This window comes from Erythranthe guttata, chromosome 6 (assembly GCF_056151865.1).
Source record: "Erythranthe guttata isolate IM_541 chromosome 6, IM_541, whole genome shotgun sequence".
In the NCBI taxonomy this organism is placed as follows: Eukaryota; Viridiplantae; Streptophyta; class Magnoliopsida; order Lamiales; family Phrymaceae; genus Erythranthe; species Erythranthe guttata.
Genome location: NC_142538.1, coordinates 42,848 through 66,970, shown reverse-complemented (window position 1 = coordinate 66,970; position 24,123 = coordinate 42,848). Strand labels below are relative to the sequence as shown.

General features: G+C 36.3%; 3 protein-coding genes across 10 annotated transcripts; 2 read left to right on the top strand and 1 right to left on the bottom strand.

The window, feature by feature from the left end:
* Nucleotides 1–369: 369 nt before the first annotated feature.
* On the bottom strand, nt 370–12,978 carry LOC105964107 (ARM repeat superfamily protein). 2 transcript variants are annotated; one of them, XM_012988611.2, is made up of 24 exons: nt 12,373–12,978; nt 12,121–12,219; nt 11,806–12,027; nt 11,586–11,705; nt 11,344–11,427; nt 11,191–11,250; nt 9,189–9,317; nt 8,836–8,897; nt 8,672–8,728; nt 8,440–8,563; nt 7,259–7,393; nt 6,936–7,016; nt 6,674–6,787; nt 6,468–6,547; nt 6,066–6,201; nt 5,416–5,565; nt 4,501–4,586; nt 2,880–3,067; nt 2,587–2,679; nt 2,243–2,430; nt 1,979–2,090; nt 1,472–1,629; nt 1,128–1,244; nt 370–1,031 (listed from the first exon to the last, which is right to left on the bottom strand). In XM_012988611.2, exons 1-24 carry the CDS (start codon nt 12,712–12,714, stop codon nt 792–794), a joined length of 3,177 nt encoding a protein of 1,058 aa, XP_012844065.1. In that variant the 5' UTR covers nt 12,715–12,978; the 3' UTR covers nt 370–791. The 2 variants fall into 2 exon arrangements, with proteins under 2 accessions (XP_012844065.1, XP_012844066.1); XM_012988612.2 differs by having other exon boundaries at nt 370–1,025; nt 12,373–12,945.
* Nucleotides 12,979–13,068: 90 nt separating this feature from the next.
* Nucleotides 13,069–17,093, top strand: LOC105964112 (Cysteine proteinases superfamily protein). Of its 7 annotated transcripts, none has more exons than XM_012988619.2 (10): nt 13,069–13,263; nt 13,651–13,825; nt 14,007–14,080; nt 14,192–14,246; nt 14,312–14,386; nt 15,301–15,374; nt 15,460–15,508; nt 16,243–16,327; nt 16,481–16,537; nt 16,722–17,093. In XM_012988619.2, exons 2-10 carry the CDS (start codon nt 13,661–13,663, stop codon nt 16,775–16,777), a joined length of 690 nt encoding a protein of 229 aa, XP_012844073.1. In that variant the 5' UTR covers nt 13,069–13,263; nt 13,651–13,660; the 3' UTR covers nt 16,778–17,093. The 7 variants fall into 7 exon arrangements, with proteins under 7 accessions (XP_012844073.1, XP_012844075.1, XP_088675261.1 ...); XM_012988621.2 differs by having other exon boundaries at nt 16,481–16,566; XM_088819134.1 differs by having other exon boundaries at nt 13,134–13,263; nt 13,648–13,825; nt 16,481–16,566.
* Nucleotides 17,094–17,100: 7 nt separating this feature from the next.
* On the top strand, nt 17,101–24,029 carry ACS (acetyl-CoA synthetase). Its single transcript, XM_012988613.2, has 18 exons — nt 17,101–18,214; nt 18,308–18,451; nt 18,543–18,698; nt 18,801–18,923; nt 19,011–19,179; nt 19,825–19,907; nt 20,316–20,417; nt 20,503–20,591; nt 20,696–20,786; nt 20,987–21,100; nt 21,728–21,804; nt 21,931–22,009; nt 22,093–22,161; nt 22,315–22,490; nt 22,612–22,668; nt 23,129–23,219; nt 23,362–23,460; nt 23,630–24,029. The coding sequence occupies exons 1-18, from the start codon at nt 17,609–17,611 to the stop codon at nt 23,813–23,815; spliced, it is 2,511 nt and encodes an 836-aa protein (XP_012844067.1). The 5' UTR covers nt 17,101–17,608; the 3' UTR covers nt 23,816–24,029.
* The last annotated feature ends 94 nt before the right edge of the window (nt 24,030–24,123 follow it).

The window sequence follows — 24,123 nt, the reverse complement described above, 5'->3', positions numbered from 1 at the left end:
ACCATTTCCCAGAGTTCAATACTCTATTTGTTTCTCTAACTTATGTAACATTATTTTCACCCAGCCCCACTTGCCACTTACTTATCCCTCTCTCTCTCTCAAAATAAAGTGGCTTTGCATTCTTTAGGCGGATTCTGTCTGTAATAAAAGTCATATAATAAACTATCAGCCTGCCATTTAACCGGCTAATTCACACTAATACTAATACTTTTATACATAATAAATAAATATTTTCGAATATGTAAAAGAGGCACTTGGTGGTTGGTGCTACCATCAGCTAGCTAGCCAGCTAATATGTTGACATTGCTCCTCTACTCATTTATATCTCATCATATGCTTAATCATTCCTTAATTGTTGTAACCACGATCTCAATAACAATAATTTATTTTTATTAATTAAAAGCAGTTAAATATGATTAGACAGGCAAGCCAGTTATAGCAACCGCAACAACTACAAAATAAATTACAATTTCAAGACCAATTCATTGGACTCTGCTGCTGCTGCTGCCCTGAGTCCTTAAATCCAACATTGCGGGCAGAGCACAATATATCTCACTTGCAAGCAACACTCTTCTTCTGTCAAATTTAAATTAATAAGCCTTTGAATTTGATTCATCTTCCTCCTTGAGTGACAAAATTGCTGAATTTACAGGATATTATTAACAAATTACTAGCACGCTGCTAGCGTGCTCTCCCTCAGATTGGATGCTCTATACTTTTATAGCATTGTCTCAGCTGCACGCTGCTGCTTTTATGTCATACATTGCAACACACCACCAAGCTGCTGCAGTCTAATTGCAATAAACCAAATTTGGAATATTACGATGGTTATCGGCAAATTCTCTCAGCAAACGTTTTAAAAGTCTTCCACCCTCCCCTTGCATATGTCCTCCACGATTATTCGTTTCTCCTCCACATTGTCTTCTGCTCTCAAGATATTCTGATGCTGCACCAACAACAGCCTTCACCCAAATTGGCACTAACGATTCTACTTCACCCGCTTTTAGGTACTCAGCAGGCAGCGTCTGCAACTGAAAATTAAATTATCCAACCTCCAGATACTATATTATTACAATACACATCACCACTAGGATAAATTAAAACCAGAGAGAGAGAGAGAGACTAACAGCAGCGTACAGCCATCGGTGTAAAATTTCCCAGCAAACAACAGTTTTCCACTCTCTTCTTTCACTTAAACTGCATACTGCACCCAATTGTTGGAGTATAGTCGCCGCTTTGTGAACCTACAAGAAGAGACTGTAATCAACTGTTTCTAGAATAAAGCAGGTCACTCTCATTTATTTCTATGTATGACCAATTTCATGAACATGGCAGATATTTGACTGATATTAATCCAATTTCAACAGCTACTCTTCAGATAAATAACTTATCACTGGAGCCAGCTTTACGTATCGGGGAATTTTCAACCAAGAAATACCTAAAATCTTATAAATTATAATTGACAGTTTACCCTTGACATTGCAGAGACACCAAGTAGAGCATACACCAGATTCGATATTATACCCTCGGAACTGAGAGATATGACCCTTATCACCATATCTTGAATGGATCTTCCAGGAGTAGAAGCCTCAGGTTCCACCAAAAAAGCAACGCCAACCTCGAAGAAGCCTGAGAAGCTCAAGCATAAGTTACAAATGCAGCAAGACCGTAATAATTTAGAGTATAACCTAGTCAACCTAAGAAAAGACGACTGATCTAATCAATCAGGTACAGATGGCGGTTCGCTAGTAGGGAGATCATCAAAGACTTGATCAACTCTAATCATTTTGTTTGCTAAGTTTACCAGACACAACCACACCAACACAAACATTTAAAAAGTTGCTTTTGTCATAAACTGTCACTATACCTTTCAGAGATGATTCAAAATTTTCCTCATGGTACAGGTGGACTACAATAGATTACCAGAAGAGAAGAAAGAGAGGGCACATAAAAGTATTCTAGTTTTAACAAGGCTTACAGATCATATATGACATTGCTGATAAAGCTGCACCACGATGCAAAGCTGTACAACAAATCCCTGCTTTCTGCAACGATACTTGAAAAAGAGAACCAGAGGCAGCTAATACTTCCTGAAATGTAAATTGCCTTTTTTTTCAATTGAGCGCCATGACAAATCAAAATATATAATGATCAATAAATCATAGAAGCGTGGTTAAGTCATTTGTTTTACCACATGGGTGATCAATAAATCGAAAATGCTATTAACATGATCATTGGGCACCTTTGGACAACTGCGCACATATGCAGATGCAAAATTTGTGTAGGCCTCAACCAGATCAGGCTCTTGGTCGCAGATATATGAAGATGTAAGAGCCATTACTGATGTTGAAGAAGTAAATCTTTCAAACGTTCTGATAAATAGAGGTCCATATTCCTCCTTACTGCCAAATTCTTCAACAATGACAGAAGCTGAAAACAACTAACGATAATGAGACCTAAAAGAGCAGAGAAAGAGGGAAATCTACAGATGACTCGCTAAGATAAAAGGGTGTTTGAAATATCCTACGAGGAGACACATTGGATAACTCAATAGACCACCAAGACCACTCATCATAAATATTTCACCTGTTCTAATGTAGCACTCATGACTTTGGAATGATATAAAATTGGATGACATAGAGTCGAGCACCTTTGGCAATAGTATCCCAAATTTTTGACCTGCAAATGAACCAGATGATGTTAGCCGCCTCATTTATAATTTTGACAGACGTTATGTTTCCTGATGACTTTATTTTCAAATAATGATATTCTGATAGAAAACTTCTTTCTGTATCATGGATTTTGAGTGACATGAAAAATATTGACTAGGTAGAAGGGTGTCGCCGTGGTGCCAAAAAAACAAATGACAACTACGAAACCTGATGCCTGTATTGCTAGTGCAAGAGCTCTGCAAGCAGCCGTAGACAAGCTCGCACTTTCAATATGTTTGGACAAAAAGAGCTTCTCCAACATTGGCCAAAAGACGTCAAGTAATTCAAGGATAGACTCATCGGGACCGAGAGCATGAGATAAATGGGTTGTTAGATAACTGAATACAGTTCCAATCCTGCAATATGTCAGCAACGTGATTGAGCAACGACCGCAATATCTACATATGCATCAATCTCTAAAAAGATATAAAAAACACACAAGCAAGAAAATCAACATATAAGTGGTACGCAAAAATAAAAGAAGACGAAACAGTTGCACCTGCTCACTCAAAAGATTTGATTTTGCCCAGTTAGGTCATTACATTTGAATACCTTAATGAAAGTACTAAGTAGTGAAGTCATGATAAACAAGGATCCTAATGGACAAAGAGAACGATATTGGTTCATAGAGTTCGAACATGATCAAGCCACGTTTCCTATGTTTCTATGATGTGATAGTTCATCTGCTTCCGGAAAGTAAGTCTCGATGATAGTCTTGTTTTCCGTTTGACAGTTTGCTTTTTTGTTATAATTCCCTTCACAACAGAGATAATCCATTGACAAATGCAATGGCAGGGTACTTCTCATAGTCCTGCTTAGAGAAATCGTCCAAATAACCGATCTCTTACCCCGACTGGGTACATACTTCACCCGCATACAACTTTAATATCAATTATTCACAATTATAGTGTTATACCGCCGTTGGACTTTTAAAAGTAGAAAGTCAAGCTTAAACTATCCATGTTCATATGTTTAACCTATGGAGTTGAGAAAACATTTTAGCAGATGACAAACTTTTCCAGATATGCTGTTTTAATGTAAAGTGATCTGGCAATATTCCAAGATAATGTAAGAGCAGTCAGCAATGTTATATAATTTCCATTTTCTAATACTACTATATTCAGCACACACCGGACAAAATGTAAGAAAAATATAATGAATAAAATGTTTTGCTGATTTTGAAAAGGTTAAGGGAATGTAAATGAAATAGTCTACTGTACCAGAAAAGTTTGAGATGAAACCAGTTACAAAGCTAATCTGGTGTGAAAATGTAAATTATGAAAAGGCAAACAAGTAAGGTCGAAATTTTGATATTCTATTATGATTCATAAATATCTGATTTTCATTTCTAATACCAAGGGTTGAGGGAGTAATCTTTAAAATACACCTCTATAATGTCACTGAAGATCATAATCTCACATCTTGTCATGAATGAAGCATCAAACACCATAGAATTTCTACTATCGGGTGAAAGGTTGCGCATAAATAGCTGACTGACAAATTTGTTACTGTACACATACCAAATAGAAAATGACTTCAGTATTTCCAGCGAACAGTCGTATAGGATCCAGTCAAGACTCAAAGAATAATCAACATAGCTAAACTTGGGCTAACTAGCTCAAAATGCATAAACCCATGTTGAGAATTGAGAGCTACCCAAGGCCTTATAAATCACTCGCATAAGTCCTCAAAGAAGCATAGGAGTTATATGTCATCCTAGGTGCACATATGAATGGATAAACTTCTCAAAAAAGGACCATGGATAAGCACAAACAGTGCAACATCAAACCTATGTAGTCCTCTTCCTGCTGAGCTGATTGATTCAATATAAGTAGACGGGTTTTGCCTCAAAGCATGTACATTATCTTCCTCAATCTGAATCAGCGTAGAAGGAACTTTTAGTAACTTTAAATTTACAAAACACGATAAACAAAGATAAGACTATATTAAGTAGTTCCACTGATTCAAGGTACCTCAATGGAAGATATGAAAGCTCAGATAAAACATTGTAAGAAATAATTAAAAACTTTTTCAGCATAAACTATGCCTCATTATAAAGGAAATGGATGGGAGATTAATCAACTTCAATGGAGCAACACAAAAATATACGGTTCATCTACTCTCCAGAAGGAAATCATATTAATTTTTCCATACATAGTACAGGAAGGTCAAGAGGGATGGCACATCCTTGTATAGATGATGGTCCAGGTGAATCATGCAAGATGTTCAGAAGTTCTTACGTATCACATCACAGTAAACGAGGGAGATAGAATCCTTTGAATTCAATGCAATCCTATATCTGCCTATTGGCTGCCGTAATTGTTAAAAAAAGATAAGTGAATAGAAATTAAAAGAAAAAGGGAAAAATAGATGAATCATCCAAAACCCAGAACTAGGACCAAGCAATCACCATTAGTACCACGGACTGCAATTTGACACCAAGAAAAATATAGTGAGTAGTCACTTAACCCTCAGAGTTCAAAAAATTATAGAAGGGAAGACCCGAATTGAATATTGAAAAGGATTATTGAAGTTAGATCTTGCAAGTTGCAACTGCTATGGCATGCAAAGTAAGATAAGGAGTGGCTCGAGAACAAATGCTTCACAATGAGTAGAGTATACATTAAGCCGTAAACAGAATGAACGTTAAGGAGTTCAATTTAGATGCCTCGGTAAGAAATTAGAAGATGAAAATAAAACTTACAAGTTTCTCAATAGTCTCATAAGATGGAGAAAGGAATCTAACAAACAAGTTATACATCAGCTTCTTGTCAGGGATAGAGCAAAATATCAGTGTGATGGCACCAACTACTTCATCCTCATCCTCCAAGGGCAACTTCCTCTCTTCCAACCCCTACAGCCATTTCTATGGATAGTTACTAAACAAGAGATATACATGTGTGCAGGTGCACACAGGCATTTATGGTTAAGACACTATTGTCTGCATCACCGTACAGAAAATTTCAATACACCCTAAATAACTTGCTCAATTATGCGAACATTACACTTATTATTTTGTAGAATGGTACTGAAATCTACTTTGTTTTACATAAACTGTATTTTTTTTTGTGAATATTAACTTCTGAAAAACAACAGATCATCAAAGACCAGTAGTTAATTTTTTTCCTCGTACATCAGGCAAGATATTGTTTGTTATAATTAAATTGTAAAAACCTTGTAATCTACTTAAAAACAGGAGACTCAAAATAAAAAAAGGTACCGTTCATTGAATGCATTGGCTTAACTTTTAGATATCTCTTAAACATTACCACCCCTTTCCAGATTAAGATTACAATAATAGCCCCCAATATATGAACACCTAAAGTTTTTTTATTGAATATCAATAAAACTGACCTCCCCCATCCAAATTAAGATTTCCAAATTGGAAAGTCCGTGCAAAATTTCAGCAGCTTCCTCACAGAATTTGCGAAATGCAACAGCACAAGCACTCGAACAAAATGGTTGACGAATCCCAGTACCGAAAAATAATCTGAAATAATAAGTCAAGTACAGACGTTTATGATAATGCAAATTAAATTGTAGGGAAGGGACAACGGAGGTTGTTGCAATATATAATAAACACTTGATTGTATGGTATGAAAGAGAAGGTATAAAATCAGATTGGTTCTTCTGATTTTTACCAAGTACAGCATATAATACTTTATCTTTGCACTGGTTAGACATATAACAAGTGAAAGCATGCCTGAGAAAATTACTGCAATGCTGTACAGCAATAGCAAGTAAGGAAGCATTTACATCAATGGTCTAGTGTTCGTTTGAGGGGCCGACATCCACTTAGCATAGGAACCGATGACATCTGCAAGTGATTTGTATACCTGGGGAAGAAAGGATTCAAGACTTTGCTTAAAAAGAGGTATTTTGATTTTCTTGCTTCAAACATCTGAGCTAAAAAACACAAAGAATATCAGAGAAAGAATCAACACAATAAACAGAAGACATACAATGCATGTAAATCCCCTGAGATCAGCAGATGCCTTGCTCGACAAAATCATCACCAATTGCATAATAATGGTGATATCAAAATGATGCCCCTCCTTAAGAACAACTTCAGCAACCTAAAAGGAGCTTGTACTCAGAAATCTATAAACAGATAGATACGGACTTCTCGATCCAACAGAAAGGGAGATCTCAGCTGGTACAAAATTATGACCGCACTTGTAAAAGTACAAGAAATTAAAGTGTTGCAGGACACTACTCACTTACAGCATTAAGCATGAATAATTTGGCTTCAACGTCTTTCCATGCAATATGCATGCTGGAAGACATCCAACTCCCAAGAAAGATCTAATATATTTTAAGATGAAAATGTTAGGGCTGAAATACAGGTATAATCAACTATCAATTAGAATCAGACTTTATATAGACACATGTGTTTTGCTTCATAATTACTAGACATACTATGGACATAGAAATACACTGATATTGCTTTTATTATCATAGCAATAGACACAATTTATATTATGAAGAACTTAACCGCACATATTTCACAATTTATATGTTTTTAGGATGAATCATGCACTCGTCACCTTCTGAATAAATAAAGCAGACCCTAATAGCTGACAAGTATCCACCAAGAGTTCCACCAAATTCATCCTAAATTGTTCGAGGCCATTAGGCAGGTCAAGGATACATCCATTGTCATTATATGTGGAATCATCAACCTGGAGAAAGTAAAAGCTAAATTAAGAAGATAAAGGGAAAAAAAACAAAATATAGTTAATTAATGGACCAATAACATTTTTGAGGAAGGGTGTGATAATTTGGGACAATTACGATCATCGTCAAAATTTGATACATAATTAAGCTTTTATGTCTCCTAGATTACAGAAGTTCAAAAAGAAGAAAACAGTATAATATTTAAGTGCGATGCTATGGAGAACATTGGGTTAGACATCTTAATCTTAAGAATGTGGCATAACTGAAAGGAAATCACAAGAGGGCCACAAATCATAATACCCAGTCTACAGGTGAAGGCATATATTTTTTACTTGTTTCTAAATGTCTTCAAGTCCTAACAAGTCCTTTAAATTTATAGAATACTCTGACACTCTGACCCAGTATAGATGGACGATTTTCAGTAAACCTCCCAATTGATTATATGTGGTGCACTTCAAATACCAAAAAAGGGGAATAGAGAAAACATTACAGAAATAAGGACCCTACACAGTAATTTTATTCGAGTACTAACTTCTAAGACTTCTTTTCAGTTAGCATTTCATCTTCCTAACTCAGCAAAGGGATCTGATGACTGTAAACAATAGGAATTAACACCTCCCATTAGCATTTTCCACAATTTATTTTCATAAAATTCTGCCAGCAACAATTGCATATGAAAACAATATCCTGCAGAGCACATGATTAAGAAAAAAGTCAAAAAGACTGCACTTATAGATGTAGAAGTTTTGCATTCATTTCTTGACACTACCCAGAAAAAGGTTGCTCAAAACAATGGAGCATCATCAAGATACCAAATTGGAACATTTCCTAAGAAATGAAGTGTCATTCAGGAGAAACAACTAAGACAAAATCATTTCATAGGGAACACGTTAAAGAACATAGCAGCAACTGAAATAAGCTACGAACATGAAACTACAAAAGTGAGAAACAGAGAATATTACACAGTAAGACCTCGGTATATGCCAAAAGTACTTTAAAAATGCTATTATATTCGTAGTGCGAGAAGAGTTCATCTGAAGAAAAAACAGACCTTAACACGCAACAAAAGAGCATCGACCAAAGCTGAGAAAATAGGAACAAAGCATTCCTCCAAGTTCTTCCTATTTTCAGCATCATCCACTTCAAGCCCAAGAATGTAACCAGCAAGGCTACACCTAGTGTGGAGAAAATAGGGGGCTCAGTATGCAACAAAAAGTTAAATTATAACTTTTTCGTATTATTCCGTACATGTAACTGAGAGAACATAAAATTATAGAATGTACCAAAACTGTAAAGTCGAGTCTGCAATTTCCCAATCCTCACTCGGAAATCTTATACAACTGGCAAGACATATATATGTGTGTAACAAAAATTAAAAAATCTAGTGAGATACAAAATTTTCCAAAGAACGCCTTAATTATAAAATTGTCGAAAACAATAAATCAACCTCAAGAGACCATCAGCCAATGCAAGTGCATCTGGGTTTGCTTCCATTATCAGAAAGGGTATCTGACACACAATTAGACAGGTTACTCAAAAGTACTTTCACAAAAATAACGACGACGACGACGACGACAATCAAAAGAATTATAATAATAATAATAAAATTAAATAAAAAAGTAGTAGTAGTAATATTAATAATGATCAAAAGAAAAATGGAATGATTAGACCAAGATGTCAAAATGTAGTAGATGATTAACAGGAAATTAATTTTTCTTTTTTTTTTGTTCGAGTATTAAGTTTCTTGCCAACAGGATTAAGTCAAGGTATTGTACACTAAATATAAATTTGGATACTCACAGCTTGACCAATTTCCGACAACAAGCATGCAAGTCCACCTATCACTTTCTCATCTCCACTTTTAAGAGCAGGAAAAAGAAGTGCTTCCTTGAGAAGTCCAATTCGGCATAGTAAAACCTGTGACAGTCCCTAGTAGAGCAAAACCAAAATGGTGTCAAGTGTAACTGAACAACATATTCTATTGTGAAATGAAAGTTATAATCTTTTAAGCAAAGGAAAAGAAATCAGCCAATTAGGTCAGAAATAAAATTTATAGACAAACAAGCTAGAAAAATAAGACCATGCTTGTAGAGGCAATGAATAAAAAATAGAAATCAAAAGCCCAACAAAAGAGCATTAACATCAAATCTTCTATTTTGCATCAAGACTCGTTTCCGTCAGTTCTACATAAGAGAGTTTATAAATATTTTATTGGTTGGTGGTGAAGATAGCAGTTTGGATAAGGAAATGACGTCTTTGACCGCACTTCGATAAAGACAACCCAATCAACTTGATTTTTTTTAATAATACAATGGTTATTTACTTAGGCTTGGAGAGATTGGAATTGTTACTATTTTTCAGTGCTCCTACTCAAAACTTCAAATGAATTACACAAAAGAGTTCGGTAAGACAACTGGATGCAGTCAATAATAGGAAGCCTAGTTCAAGAGTTGCTTTCATTACTTACTTTCCTCGGTTGTTGTATTGATAATAGCATTAGCGAACCTAGCAGCACATGTGCTATTTCAATAAATATATTTAGACAATTTTGACATTTTGTTGCATGAGTTGCTCCGTTAGCACCCCCAGGCGCATGGAGACTACTTAGCACTAACAAACAAGATTTTGGAGCCAGTTAATTCCAAAAATAAATTATAGCAGCTATCATTGAAAAACACTACTTTACACCATTAACCACGTGGAGCTCATAACTGATCTCATAAAGATAGACAAACTAACACAACAACTGGAACAAAATTGGATTAATAACTGATCTCATAAAGATAAACAATTTCACACAACAAATGGGACATAATTGAATTGAAAATGGGAATATTCAAACTATTCAAAAGTACTTAAATGAACAAGATTCCTATTATATCCTCCGTTGCACTTACACGTTAACGTTTTAGCAGAGTCGTCCTAATCCTTCAAAAAGATCTATTAATTTTGTCAATATGACAAGTTATGTTGCAGTTAAAGTTCAATTTAAAAATTATACGATGTTCTACTCAGGGCTATTATGTCATCTGGAGACTCAGATTGTCATTATTCCCTTTCCCACTAGTTGCTTTGTTGCTTTGATCCAACATTGCCTATCAATTTCTAGCCCAACTACTACGAGGCCACTGCATATTGCAGAAAGGCGTAGAAAAAAAAAGGGAGCTTGAACCAGGTTACACATGAGAACTAAAGGAAAGGGGATTCGACCTATTTAGATTAGTAATTGACGAAATTAAAACTTATTTATTCCTTGAAATCATCCTTTTTCTTAGGATCCATGTTGGTTGTAGATTGTATGCCTCCACATGAATTCTGTAAGTAATATAGCAGTTTATCATGCCAGAAAATAACCTTAGGCAATGTTTGGAAGCGTTTTGGATCTTATTTTGATTTCATTTTGAGGAAATATGTTTTGGGAGAATAATTTGAGAATGAAAGTAATGTTTGTTTGTATTTTGGAAGGAGACAAAATACACTGTAGCAGTCAAATCATGTTTAAAGGTGTTAGAAAAAAGTATTTTTGAAGAAAAAAATTGAAAGATGAAGTGATGTTTTTTTTTTTTTTAGTGAAGACATTTTTTACTGTAGCAGTCAAATCATTTTACTGTAGCAGTCACATCATGTCTGAAGGAGGGAGAAACTTTTGAAATTGTTTTGAGAAAATGATTGGAAAAGTGTAATAAATCCCATTTTGTTTTGGGGAAACAATGAAAACAAAACAAAAATGCATCCAAACATAGCCTTAGCGATTAGAAAAAAGAGCATAAAAAAATGAAGCTAAAATTAGCTTATGATATACCTCATGTCGACTCACAAGCTCAACAAGAGCTTCAACAGCCAGATCAAATGAAGATGCAACCTATTAAATGTAAATAAAGAAGGGATGAAAAACAGCCATACAGATCATTCTCAAGAAACCTTACAAAAAACATTTAAGTAGGGAAAATAGTACCTGCAATGAGCTGAAAACAAAGTTAAAGAGTGGGTGGGAAGGCAAAGAGCCTGGAGGAATCTCCGAAAAACACCCAGCTCGAACCTAAACACATGGAAGTAAAATTTGAAATGGAAACACTGACAACATGCAATGAAGCCGAAACATACTGCACAGTAGAACATGTTTTACGAGACAAAATGCATATTTAACAAGGAGATCATCCAGGGTTTCATAAAAAATAATTTTATATATTCTCTTACCCAACTTAGCAAGCAACGCAATATCTTTCTGCTCCTATCATGGTGTTGAATAAGGCTTTCAAAGCCCTCGTCGATTTGCTGCATCAGAAACTCAAGTACCATAGGAGTATGTGCAAGAAGCTGCACTAGCAAAATTACATTCAACGTGAGCAGATAAATATGGTGCAAGAGAATGAGCACATGAAGAATTTCAGCAGTTGCATGAATGAGGATGCAAAACCTCTTGCCCATAGTCGTAACGCCGAGCAGAAGTTATATGGCAATCACTATTTTGATCCTCAATAATTTCAGGCAACACCGTTAACATCTCTAAGACAGCAGTGTTTCCATTATTTTGGAAACGTAAACTCTGCAAGCTGTAGAAGAGCTTCTCGATGGGCTTTACATGCTCTACGGCATGAAGTACAAGTGTAGAGATTGCGAGACATATTTGGGTTAATAGCTGCTTGGAAGAAGAAGAATAAGAAGAAGAAGTTCAGCAATGCTTTGTCCACGCGTACCAATGAAAAAGGACACTATATGCAGCAACAGTCACCTGAGGATGGCCTGAACTAAATCTTTGAGCAGCCAGAAGAAGAGCATTGAGGAGAGCATCTTTTGCTCCTAAATGTAAATTGTATCCTTCATTTTGAATCTGCAAGGAGGTAAAAACAAGTGAATCTGATTCCAAGAGTAACATTTAAACTATAATATAGTCATATCATATTAGAGTTTAGGGTTTGAAAATAGGAAGAACAGAGAAATAGTGAAAAGGGAGAATATAGAGGAAAAAGGGGGAGGAAGAGACCTTTCGCTTGAGAATCTGGGCGGCGAAAAACTCGACCTCGTAATCTGAAAGGTGGTGGTGATCGGAGGAGGTGAGAATGGAAGTGGCGATATCCCAAGCAGCATCGGATTGCTGGAACTGGACGAGCCATTGATTGGCAGCGAAGCGATTACAGGATTGGGTATCGTGATTGAGGACGTGGACGGCCTGCGCTACCTTAATCATCTGCAACTCCATAGATTTGTGATAGATGATTGACAATTGCCGATTGACAAGTGATGATTGACGATTGACGATTGACGAGATTGATGATTGATAGCTGATGATTGTCTCTCTACTAAAAGTAGTAACTATTCTACTCATCCATCACACCCACCACAGCACACAGCGACGCCGGCCGCCTCTACTCTACTTGCAAACACCCCCATAGGCCATATCCCTCTCTTCTACCTATATTATCTTTTGCCCCTTTTCATCATCTACTATTTCACTTTTCCTTTTTCTTTTTTTCCTTCTCTTCTTTGTTTCGTTTTTTTTCTTTTTTCTTTTTTCTTTTTCATCAGCAGCAATAAAAAGTATATATAAGTTTTGAATAATTTTGAATAGGGTTGTATTAAATTTTGTATTGAAGGAAAGCCCAATAGTAGGAGGGTATAATTGAAAGAAAAACGTGGGCCTAGTAGGTATAGGAATGAATTCGGGCTCGGGCTTAAAAATGAAAACGGACCGGACCGGACCGACAGAGTTGTTCACCAGCCAGACCAATAAAACCCGATTTAATTAAACTGGTTTGACCTGAATTCACGGTTGACAAAAGGAAACAACAATGGCCGTGGCCGTGGGGATGTGAAAGAGGAAACATCTGTAATTGAATTTCTTTGTTCATCATCATCATCATCCAAGCAGCAGCAGGTAAGATACATCAACCAACCCAACATTTCTTCTTCTTCTTCTCTCTCTCTGATACCAGTTTAATTATAACATTTTCCTTGATGATTACTCGGTCATAAATTTCTTATGCCGATTCAGTTTTCATTGATCTATTATTATATCTACCATATTCAGCTTTTGTTGGTGGGGGTTATACCGTATATGGATCACAGCGTTAGACTTCCACATTTATACCTTTTATTATTTAATATTTATTTATTATTTGTACTTGTCTTTTTGGATTGACAAAGTTGTTAATCAATGTTGTCTCCCCTTTTTTGGATTGACAAAGTTATTTATACCTTATTGCTTTTTCATTCTCCTTTACTCCTTATACTGTTCAATTTATATCTAACTTCATGATAGCAGCCGTACAACAATGAGAAATGGAGCAATATCCAACGATGGTTGTTCCAGTTCAACTTCTATAAGCAGTCAGCAAGATGTGGAGGATGATAAGATGATTGCTCTTGTCCTATCCGAGGAGTATGCTCAATTAGACGGTGCAGTTGGTCGACGCTTATCCAGTCTTGCCCCTGTTCGTGTAAGAAGCTCCAACAAAATAATCATCATCAACGCACTCCATTCTGTGTTTTATACACCACTGCTTGTAAACCTGCACAACATACCATGATAAATAGGCCTTGGTAGAACTATGTACAAAAAGGCAAAAACTAGTCATACCATATCTTTATTTCATAATATTGTCTGCCCCTTCCTTTCAGCACCTTCCAAGGATAAACTTGCACTTTCCTTCCATAAGTGATTCAAGTTTGGACTACCAACGGCTCCTCCAAAGGTATGTTTAATGAAAGAATAGCCTTAAGTTTAATGATAAGACTATACTAGAAAATTCTTTTACATTTTACTACTTCAACAAAGAGACTAACTCTACGTTCTATTTATTTAGGCTAAATCTTTATGGTTTATATGAAGTGAAGGTCTCAGGAGATGGAAATTGTCAGGTTTGTGCAACTCTTTAGTCGGTTGAGATTTTTTCGTCTTTGCCTATTTAACTTCTTTTCTCTAGTTTCGTGCACTTTCAGATCAGATTTATAGATCACCTGAGTACCACAAGCATGTCCGTAAAGAGGTTGTGAAACAGGTTGGTATAATGGTTGATATTCTCTTTGCAGCTTGATATACAGTTGGCGTTTTAATTTCTCAGTTATAAGATTTTCAAGCCACTTTAGTTTGACTTAATGTTATTTGAAGACATTTTTTTCTTGGTAAAAATGGATTTTTTTTCTTGTTTGTTACCCATGCAGCAATGTCCACTATAACCCTATTGCTACATAGAATGAGGTTTTCTCAATTATTTCAGCAAGTAAAGCAACAAAATTTATTTTCATCAGTTTTGGATGATGCACCATCTCTGTGTTGATGTTTAATATTGTCACCCTTACCAATTTTCTTTGCTTACAGTTACAGTTGTTGTCACATCATCTTTTTTTGGTCAATTCTGACCCATTTAATATAAATAGAATCCTGAACATGAAACATTGACCACTCCGCTGCTATATGAGGCCTACACTCCCACTTTCGATAACTTTATGGGTGACAATATCCTTCAGAACTATAGGTGCTTTAACACCATATAAGCTCTCAAAAAATCATATAGCAGCATACACTAGCTTTTAGTTTAACCATGGTTACCTTCTACTGCTTCACTTTTTGGCCTTGTGATGACAATTTATTGATTTCATTACTGTCCTCAATTTAGATTTCTCGGTTGACATACCTCTAACCTAGATAGAGGCTAAAGGGTTGCCAGCTCATTCCAATGTCTGTGCCCTCTACCTGCGTATTAAAATTCTGTCCCTTTTCCTAATCTATACCATCTTCTTTATAGCAATTTATTTCTGAATTACTTGTATTGTTGACCAAGCTCCTCTCAAGATTTAATCCTAATAGACTTGAGTTTCCATAACAATTCCTTTTGCCTACAGTAGTTCACCGGAACTGGAAAAAAAAACCTCCAATTGGGCACTCATATTTTTTAACGTGTTCTGTTTACAGCTTAAAGATAACCATGTCGTATATGAAGCTTATGTACCCATGAAGTTCAAGCACTATTACAAGAAAATGGCTAAGTAGGGTCTTCTGAATCCACCTTTGCATTATATCTCTAATTATTGCACTTGCTTCTGAAGTTGCCCTCATTATATGACATTTCAGGTCGGGTGAATGGGGGGACCATGTTACATTACAAGCAGCAGCAGATAAAGTACTAAAAATAGTAATTTTGATTTTCACACTATTTTCCAGTTATTCTCCTTTTTTGGCAGTAATTTATGCCCTTCTTGCATCAAATGATTAAGTTAACACAAATTTATAACAATATTTATTAGTTTACATAACGTAATAAACCTCGAGTTTAAGCATCGGATGAGGAAATGTGAGTATTTGACTATCTCTATGATGTCGAGCCCAGAATAGGTATGAATACCGCAGAGTATTTTTAATCTTTCTCATAGGTGAAATGATAAAGAAGAATACGCACTGGCAGTCTCCTTGACTCATGTCCTGACGCAGTGACAATGTTAGAGTTTCATGTACCTGAGAGTTCTCTCTCCAACAATTTCATCTATTTTCTTTTTTAGAATTCATTTATATTGAGATCTCATTTTCTGTGAAGTTTTGGGAAGACGCAAATTAGTTTTTGTATGTGAAGGGCTGGAAGGATCAGACAGAGATTAGATGCCACAATAATCAGTACTAGGATTAGAATCCCAGGAAACAAAATACAGCCCAAATTTGAGGTTGACGTTCTTGTAGGGTAACCAAGTTTTTCTCCTTCGTAAGCTCTCTTAAATGTAGATTGTCTCACATGTTAAGTACCAGTTCTTTATGTTTTCATGTTGGGAATTTCAAGATATGAATGCCCTTGTTTGAGTGGCATATGATTCTATTTCATGATAAAGATGTGGAGCATCAATTTTAATGATATTGGTAATGCAGTTTGCAGCAAAGATTTGTCTGTTGACATCATTCAGGGATACTTGTTTTATTGAAATTGTTCCACAGCATGAGGTTCCTGCACGAGGTATAAGTAGTTTATGCAGTATTTGGTATTTTCTTCTTCCATGTGCAGTGTTGCTGATTTTTGCGTCATTTTGTGAGTTGCTTACTGATATATCAGATGGTGAGAACCATCTGACAAATAACTTGATATAATTATATATTGTATATGTTGCAGAGCTTTGGCTAAGCTTTTGGTCTGAGGTGCATTACAATTCCCTGTATGAACTCCAAGGTTTGTACATCCTCCATTAGTAATTTTGGGTAAGATTTAGTCGCAATATGAATGAAACCTTGAAGGAAGAAATTAAAATGGAATTGGAAGTATTTAACTGGAGAAGACAATGAGTGAAGAAGAGTCTCTAACTGGTCGTGTTATATATATATATATATATATATATATATATATATATATGCAGATGCTCCTCCATTACAGCAGCAGCAGAAGCCAAGGAGGAAGCATTGGTTGTTCTAATAAATGGGAGTTATATTCCTTGTACATTATTCAATATACAACAAATATAATTCTGGTTGCAGCTTGTATAATAATAATGAAATGTTTTGGTTGGTTGATAAGCTAGCTGTTCATTGTGGAAGAACAAGAAGAACCAATGCAGGGGCGAATGATGTTTGTCTGTCCATACCATACCATACCATATTTGAGATTAATGAGTCTGCCACTCTCATTTATTGTTGAACAGAACAACTCCGTATATATTGTAAAATAATTCAATTTTGTTTGGTGGATATATCATCCCCATACATATATATGCACACACATTTTGTTTTGACATGATTGTTGTGAGAGAGTAAGAGCATAATTAGTATCAAATATGATGTTTTTTTTATCAATGATAGTAAATAATTAATATGCAATCTTCAACTAATTAATTGTGTCGTAGTTATTAAAAGCATGCATAACTGAAGAAATGGTTACGAATTAATTATGTATTACTCCTATAAGAATAGTTTTGTTTTGAGGGAGTTTGTGTTTAGTAAAAAAGCAAATAAGGAAATGTGCACCTGCTTGGAGATGAGAAAGAGAGAGAGAGTATCTACATATCGATGTATCTGACGGCTGATGATGATGATATGGTTATGTAGTAATACGACAGATGGATATGGAGGAGGAGAGGACCCACACACACACACCCACACCCACACGCACACGCATACTTTATATATATAATATATGTATATTTCTTGTAGAAGAACAACCGGTAGAAGAAGAAGCTGCAGAGCCTACCTGAGATAAGCGCTTGTGCCGCCGGCCGGTACTCCTCCTCCTCCTCCTCTCCTGCATAATATGATTAATGATATGATGATGATTACCAATAACAGTAAATATGCATCCACTAGTTCTACTAATATTAATAATATTCAGATTATTAAACAATTAGGGCAGGGTGGTGGTTGGGGACAGCACGCTAGTATTATTTTTATTTTTAGTAATAAAAAATACTCATCTCTCTCCTCCTCCTCCTCCACCGTCACCGCCGCCTCCACCTCTTCCTCCTCCTCCTCCTCCTCCACCGTTAATAAAATACAAGTAAATCGGATTCCCACATCCCAATTTAGTAATAATAATTCAAAGTCCAATCTCACCACAACCCCATTGGTCAAAGTCAAACACCCCCTCCCCTATTTTCATTTTCTTGTTTCAAATCGTTCATCATCCCCGATCATGGCCGCCATGAATGGATCTTCTTCCTCCACCACCCCACCTAATTCTTTCACCACTTCCAATCACCTCCGCCATGTGGAGTCTATGTCCACCCTTCCCTCCGGTGCCGGCCCTATTCCCAAATTGAATGCCCTCATTCTCGGTGAGTCCCTTGCTTCCGAGGAGGATGATCTTGTCCTCCCCAGCCATGATTTCTCTGCCCAGGCTCACGTCTCCTCCCCTCACAAGGTTCCTTCTATCCTTTTTTCTTTTTTTAATTCAATCTTATTATTGTTCAATTTATCATTGATTTTTCCCCTTGTTGTATGTACGTCTGTGCAGTATCTCGACATGTATAAAAGCTCCATTGAGGATCCCGCCGGATTCTGGTCCGGCATTGCATCTCAGTTTTACTGGAAACATAAATGGGCTCATCCCGTTTACTCCGAGAACCTCGACATTCGCAAGGGGAGAATCAACATCGAGGTCATCCTCCCTTTTGCTCTCCTTCTCCTACCTCTATTTTTTTCACTCCTTTAACCTTAATTAATAATACTCACTTCTTGTTTCGGATCAGTGGTTCAAAGGTGGGATTACCAACATCTGCTACAACTGTTTAGATACAATCATTGCTGCTGGGAATGGTGAAAAGATTGCTATCTATTGGGAAGGGAATGAACCTGGTGTTGATGCCTCTTTGACTTACAACCAACTTCTTCACAGAGTTTGCCAGGTTTCTTTTCTCTTCCCCATACATTGATTGCCCCACTGCCTTCTCGTACAGGGCAAGTCTTTCGGTACATACAATACAACCCTAATATTTCATGCTTATCAGCTCGCTAATTACTTAAAAGACATTGGCGTCCGAAAAGGTGATGCTGTTCTGATCTATCTACCCATGCTCATGGAACTGCCCATAGCTATGCTTGCTTGTGCTCGCATTGGGGCTGTTCACTCGGTATTGCACCTCAATAATCTCGTATCCGTCCTTTTTGGGACATTTACCTCCTCCGAGATATAAAAAGTTTTCTGCTTGTGGGTGCAGGTCGTTTTTGCTGGATTCTCCTCTGAATCTTTGGTCCAGAGGATCATGGACTGCAAACCAAAGATTGTAATAACCTGCAACGCTGTTCAAAGAGGATCAAAGACCATCCATCTAAAAGACATAGTTGACACTGCACTAACACACTCTTCCCTGAGTGGCGCGACTGTAGGCAAGCACTTCAAATTCGAGGCTTTGTAGCTCAAACGCAATCCTGACTCTCACTACAAATTCTTTCTCCTTAATTGTATAAAAGGATTGGTTTTGTCTGCCGGAAAGAAAAAAATAATTTCCCAGAAGATTCTGTCATTTCCAAAATCATAAAACATGTTGCTGATAATGACTTATGAACTAATACCCTCATTATGTCCGTATTACTTAAGAATTTGGTGAGCATAAAAGTTCATAAGACAAAGATCAGCACAGTAAGTCCAATCAGTCTTTTGATAATAGACTTTAAGTACCTTTGAGAACTAATCCGGCTTTTCCAGTTTTAGTCAAAATTACCAATGGGACATCTATAAATTTCTGACCTGAACTTCCCTCATTAGTTGCAAAACCAAAAAAATCCTTTACTTATTTTCTTGGTTAATTATTGATGGATGCTAGAGGAACCAAATGGAGATCAAATTTGCATAAATAGTATGCTCCCTCAGATATATAGTCCATTGTGTTAATTTTTATCGTCATTATTATAATTTCCTCCCCATGTTTTTAATTTAGCAGTGTGGTAATGTTCGCCTTATGGATATTCTTTTTTAAAATATGTAGGTATTATGAATTTCCTTGTAGTATTTATTGTTTACTTGTTCTGCAGATGTCTGCTTGACTTATGAAAATGAATCCGCCTTGAAGAAGGAAAACACTAAGTGGGTGGAGGGAAGAGATACGTGGTGGCAGGTTGGATGACAATAGAAATATCATAGTTGTTATCTTTACTTAAGAAAAAACATGAAATATTTAACACCTATTGCTGCGAATCTAGCTCAATATATAAACAACTCTTATTTTATTTTTTAATCTTTAATTTTGCAATTTCCGGGAACAACATTTCTTGTGCACATTTTACTTACTTCAATTTTGGACAGCCCCTGCTTGCTTCTTTGGTAGACTCAATGGAAGGTTACTTTTCATATTATCAATTGTTCTCGTTCTGAAGGCTCCAAAAAGTCTGATATTCTACACCTCCATTTGTCTGAATTCCTTACTCTTGTTTAGTTAATATTAGTGAAGACCATCTTGTGAAACTGCAAATATTTTAAATTTCTGCACTCAGCATAAAATCATTTATTTACAAATATCTTCCAGGATGTTGTCCCTAAATATCCAGCTACTTGTGATGTGGAATGGGTTGATGCAGAGGATCCACTATTCTTGCTTTATACAAGTGGGAGTACTGGGAAGCCCAAGGTATCGACGCTCTGAAACTATGAAATGATTATTCTTTGACTTGCATCATATTGCTCAAGAAACTTATATTTGGTTGACTTGAAAGGGGGTCCTGCATACAACTGGAGGGTACATGGTGTATACAGCTACCACATTTAAATATGCATTTGACTATAAACAATCAGACATATACTGGTACGGTGACTTAATTTTTTTTCTTGTAGATTGATTAACTAATTTGAAATTATCGGGCAAAGTTTCTGATCTTTTCTTGCCGGATCTATATCTTAATTTTTCAGGTGTACAGCTGACTGTGGTTGGATTACTGGCCACAGTTATGTCACATATGGGCCATTGCTGAATGGAGCAACTGTTGTGGTCTTTGAAGGGGTATTTGTTTGAGTTCCTACAGACTTATTTTATCAGTCAGAGTATGAAGCATGTGACTAGAAATTAATGTTTAGAATCCAAATCAATGATGTAGTAGTATTCTGCAAATGTGATCCATGATTTAGCATGAGGATCAATAATAAGGTGGAGTTTGGGATAATCCTTTTGACATCTGGCAATTTACTTTGAACCTCCTGCAGGCTCCTAATTATCCTGATTTCGGACGTTGCTGGGACATAGTCGACAAATACAAGGTGTCTATATTCTACACTGCCCCCACATTGGTGCGATCTTTGATGCGAGAAGGAGACGAGGCAAGAATAGAACACTGTGCATTACTTGTTCTTGCTTGTACATATGTATATATTATTTACCAAATAATAAACTTTAGAAGCAGACCTGAGGCCTGAGGGATGACCAAGCTTTCATATACGGAATTCATAATATTTGATCGCAGATATAAAGAATCGTTAAATATGATTAAGCTTTGAAGCTTATCTTGTTAGTGTTTGATCTGAGTACGACTACTATTTTGGACTTATATAAAGCACTTAACTGCCATGCAGGATAAGATATTCGGTCTGATTATGCAGCAAGTTACTGATCTCCAACTGTTTGCTTGTTATGTCTTTAGGATGTTTGATTGATGGTGCATCCATAGATAGGATTAGTGCTTTTACATGATCACTACCGCTGTTGACAAGTGCTTCAATCTATATATCACAAGAGCTCTGGCAATTATAAAGTTTATTATTTTTCAATTCTTCCTTATTAGCATAGCGATCGCCAAATAGGATGATGGAGTCTAAAACAAATCTCCTATTTCTTTGTATGCTCTAGCCAAAAGAAAAAGGAAATAAGAAATCAGTGGAACAATGAAATGAGGAGAGGTAAAATAAAAGTGGGTAGTGAATGCTGATTTCATAATGTTAATCTTACAGCATGTTACCCGTTATTCGCGGAAATCCTTGCGGGTCCTTGGTAGTGTTGGTGAACCCATTAATCCAAGTGCATGGAGGTTTGTAATCTATCCTCAAAGCTTTGGTTTTTTCTTTTTTTTTTTAATCTTATTAGTGTCAATGTTTTCTGGGGCAGTGTGGGCTGAAATATGATATATACGTTGCTATTTCTGTTTATATATCAGGTGGTTTTTCAATTTAGTTGGAGATTCAAGATGCCCCATTTCTGACACTTGGTGGCAAACAGAGACTGGTGGCTTCATGGTAGATTTGTTTGTTCTATTTGATCCTATTTTACTGCAGAAAAACTACAATACTTGCCAGGTCTCACCTCTATTACCTTGCAGATAACTCCTTTACCAGGTGCTTGGCCGCAGAAACCTGGTTCTGCTACCTTCCCTTTCTTTGGGGTTCAGGTACTAGAATGTAGATTCATTATATATCAAAGCACATGCATCTTATATACCTTCCCTTTCTGAGCCATCTTTTGATGGTCAGCTTCATATGATTGGTTGCGGGGATTAATGCAGTTAAAATTTAATGAAATTGTTATAACCTTGGTACTGCAGCCTGTCATAGTGGATGAGAAGGGTGCTGAACTTGAAGGGGAGTGCAGTGGGTATTTGTGTGTCAAAGGCTCTTGGCCTGGGGCATTTCGTACACTTTATGGCGATCATGAAAGATACGAAACAACATACTTCAGTGCCTTCCCTGGCTACTATTTCAGTGGAGATGGTTGCAGCAGGTATTGTTTTGCTGGAAATAAGACGACTTCTGTTTTAAAATTACAGTATTCATATTTGTAGTGTATATACTCTCTCTCTCTCTCTTTGAACTATATTCACAATTTTCTTTTTGTAATTCAGGGACAAGGATGGTTACCATTGGCTCACAGGTAGAGTTGATGATGTTATTAACGTCAGGTACTTGTTTTAACTTTCATCCTCTCATGTTTCAGATTGGCTAACCAACTCTTTTGTTACCTTTCTTTGTAAATTTGGACAATCAACAGTGGGTTTAAAACTTACATTTTCTCAAAACAACGTTGAGGTTATAATGAAGCCTGAGTTTATATCTAAGACACTAATAAACTTTAGGGAATGGAGACAAAATTTCAGAATTCTTATGGTGGGTTTAAGTGACCATCCACAGATAGTTTGATTTCAAATAATTGTCAAACAATTGAATCATTCAACACGAGGATAAAATTTTCTTTTAAAAATTACAAACCACTTTCAATTTTTACTCAATTTTTACTTTCAAAGGAAAAGAAAGAAGAAAGAAAATTGTTCTGGATTGGCGCTTGAGGTTATTTACTTTCTTAAGCAGCTACAGTTGTTTTAATCAGGGTTTAATTGTTATTTGGTATATAACAAAATGCAGTGGACATCGCATTGGCACTGCAGAAGTGGAATCTGCCTTGGTGGCACACCCCCATTGTGCTGAAGCTGCTGTTGTTGGTGTTGAGCATGAGGTACCTTTATATATATATATATATATATATTTATATTTATGGCAGTGGTATACATTATTCGTCGTCTTTTATCCACTCTCAGAGTCAGACCTCTACTTGAAGGTTCAGGTTCAGCTATCTTTTATTTTGAATGTGATGTTAGGTTAAAGGGCAGGGAATATATGCATTCGTTACTCTGGTTGAAGGCGTTCCTTACAGTGATGATCTCCGGAAAAGTCTTATAATGACTGTGAGAAAGCAGGTACATCAAAACTTCCTTTATATTTATCATTTATTATACAAATGGAAAAAAGTTTGGAGACCCTCATTACAAACTTCCTTTCCTAGTGTAAGCATGACTAGTACAAAACCCCAACATATCTGAAGTTTGTGTATCTTATGAGGGTGTTATGTTGTGGGCTTGCTTTCAGATTGGAGCATTTGCAGCACCGGACAGAATTCACTGGGCTCCTGGTCTACCCAAGACAAGAAGTGGAAAGATAATGAGACGGATTTTGAGGAAAATTGCTTCGAGACAATTAGATGAGCTTGGGGATATAAGCACTCTTGCGGATCCTGCTGTTGTTGATCAGCTTATTGCACTCGCTGATTGTTGATATTTTAGTCATATTTATCATGCCAGTTACCGATTATAGAATAGAAATGTCTTCACCCAGTTACAAAACTTATATTGCAGGAACTTTGGTCGTAAAGTCTGTGATTTACATAATTAAAGTGGGCATTACTATCAATAATCTTTCTTATTCCGTGGAGTACAATATTGTAAAACTAAGTACTTGTACAATTAATGAAGTTGATGGTGTGGTATAATCATTTGTTCTAATATTTGAATGACGAGAACTAAGTTTTGGTTTGGGAAAGTGCAGACATTACACTTACTTCCTTTTACACCTAGCAAGGAATG

Excerpts from the sequence above, each read along its gene's own strand:
- LOC105964107 (XM_012988611.2), bottom strand. The coding sequence starts at position 12,714 with ATGAGTAGAATAGTTACTACTTTTAGTAGAGAGACAATCATCAGCTAT. Across the intron at positions 11,251-11,343 it reads TTGTTTTCAGCTCATTGCAG|GTTGCATCTTCATTTGATCT; the intron begins GTACTATTTTCC and ends TACATTTAATAG. Across the intron at positions 8,564-8,671 it reads GACTCGACTTTACAGTTTTG|GTGTAGCCTTGCTGGTTACA; the intron begins GTACATTCTATA and ends TCTCCACACTAG.
- LOC105964112 (XM_012988619.2), top strand. The coding sequence starts at position 13,661 with ATGAGAAATGGAGCAATATCCAACGATGGTTGTTCCAGTTCAACTTCT. Across the intron at positions 13,826-14,006 it reads CCAGTCTTGCCCCTGTTCGT|CACCTTCCAAGGATAAACTT; the intron begins GTAAGAAGCTCC and ends CCTTCCTTTCAG. Across the intron at positions 14,081-14,191 it reads TACCAACGGCTCCTCCAAAG|GCTAAATCTTTATGGTTTAT; the intron begins GTATGTTTAATG and ends CTATTTATTTAG.
- ACS (XM_012988613.2), top strand. The coding sequence starts at position 17,609 with ATGATTAATGATATGATGATGATTACCAATAACAGTAAATATGCATCC. Across the intron at positions 18,215-18,307 it reads ACGTCTCCTCCCCTCACAAG|TATCTCGACATGTATAAAAG; the intron begins GTTCCTTCTATC and ends ACGTCTGTGCAG. Across the intron at positions 22,669-23,128 it reads GATGATGTTATTAACGTCAG|TGGACATCGCATTGGCACTG; the intron begins GTACTTGTTTTA and ends AACAAAATGCAG.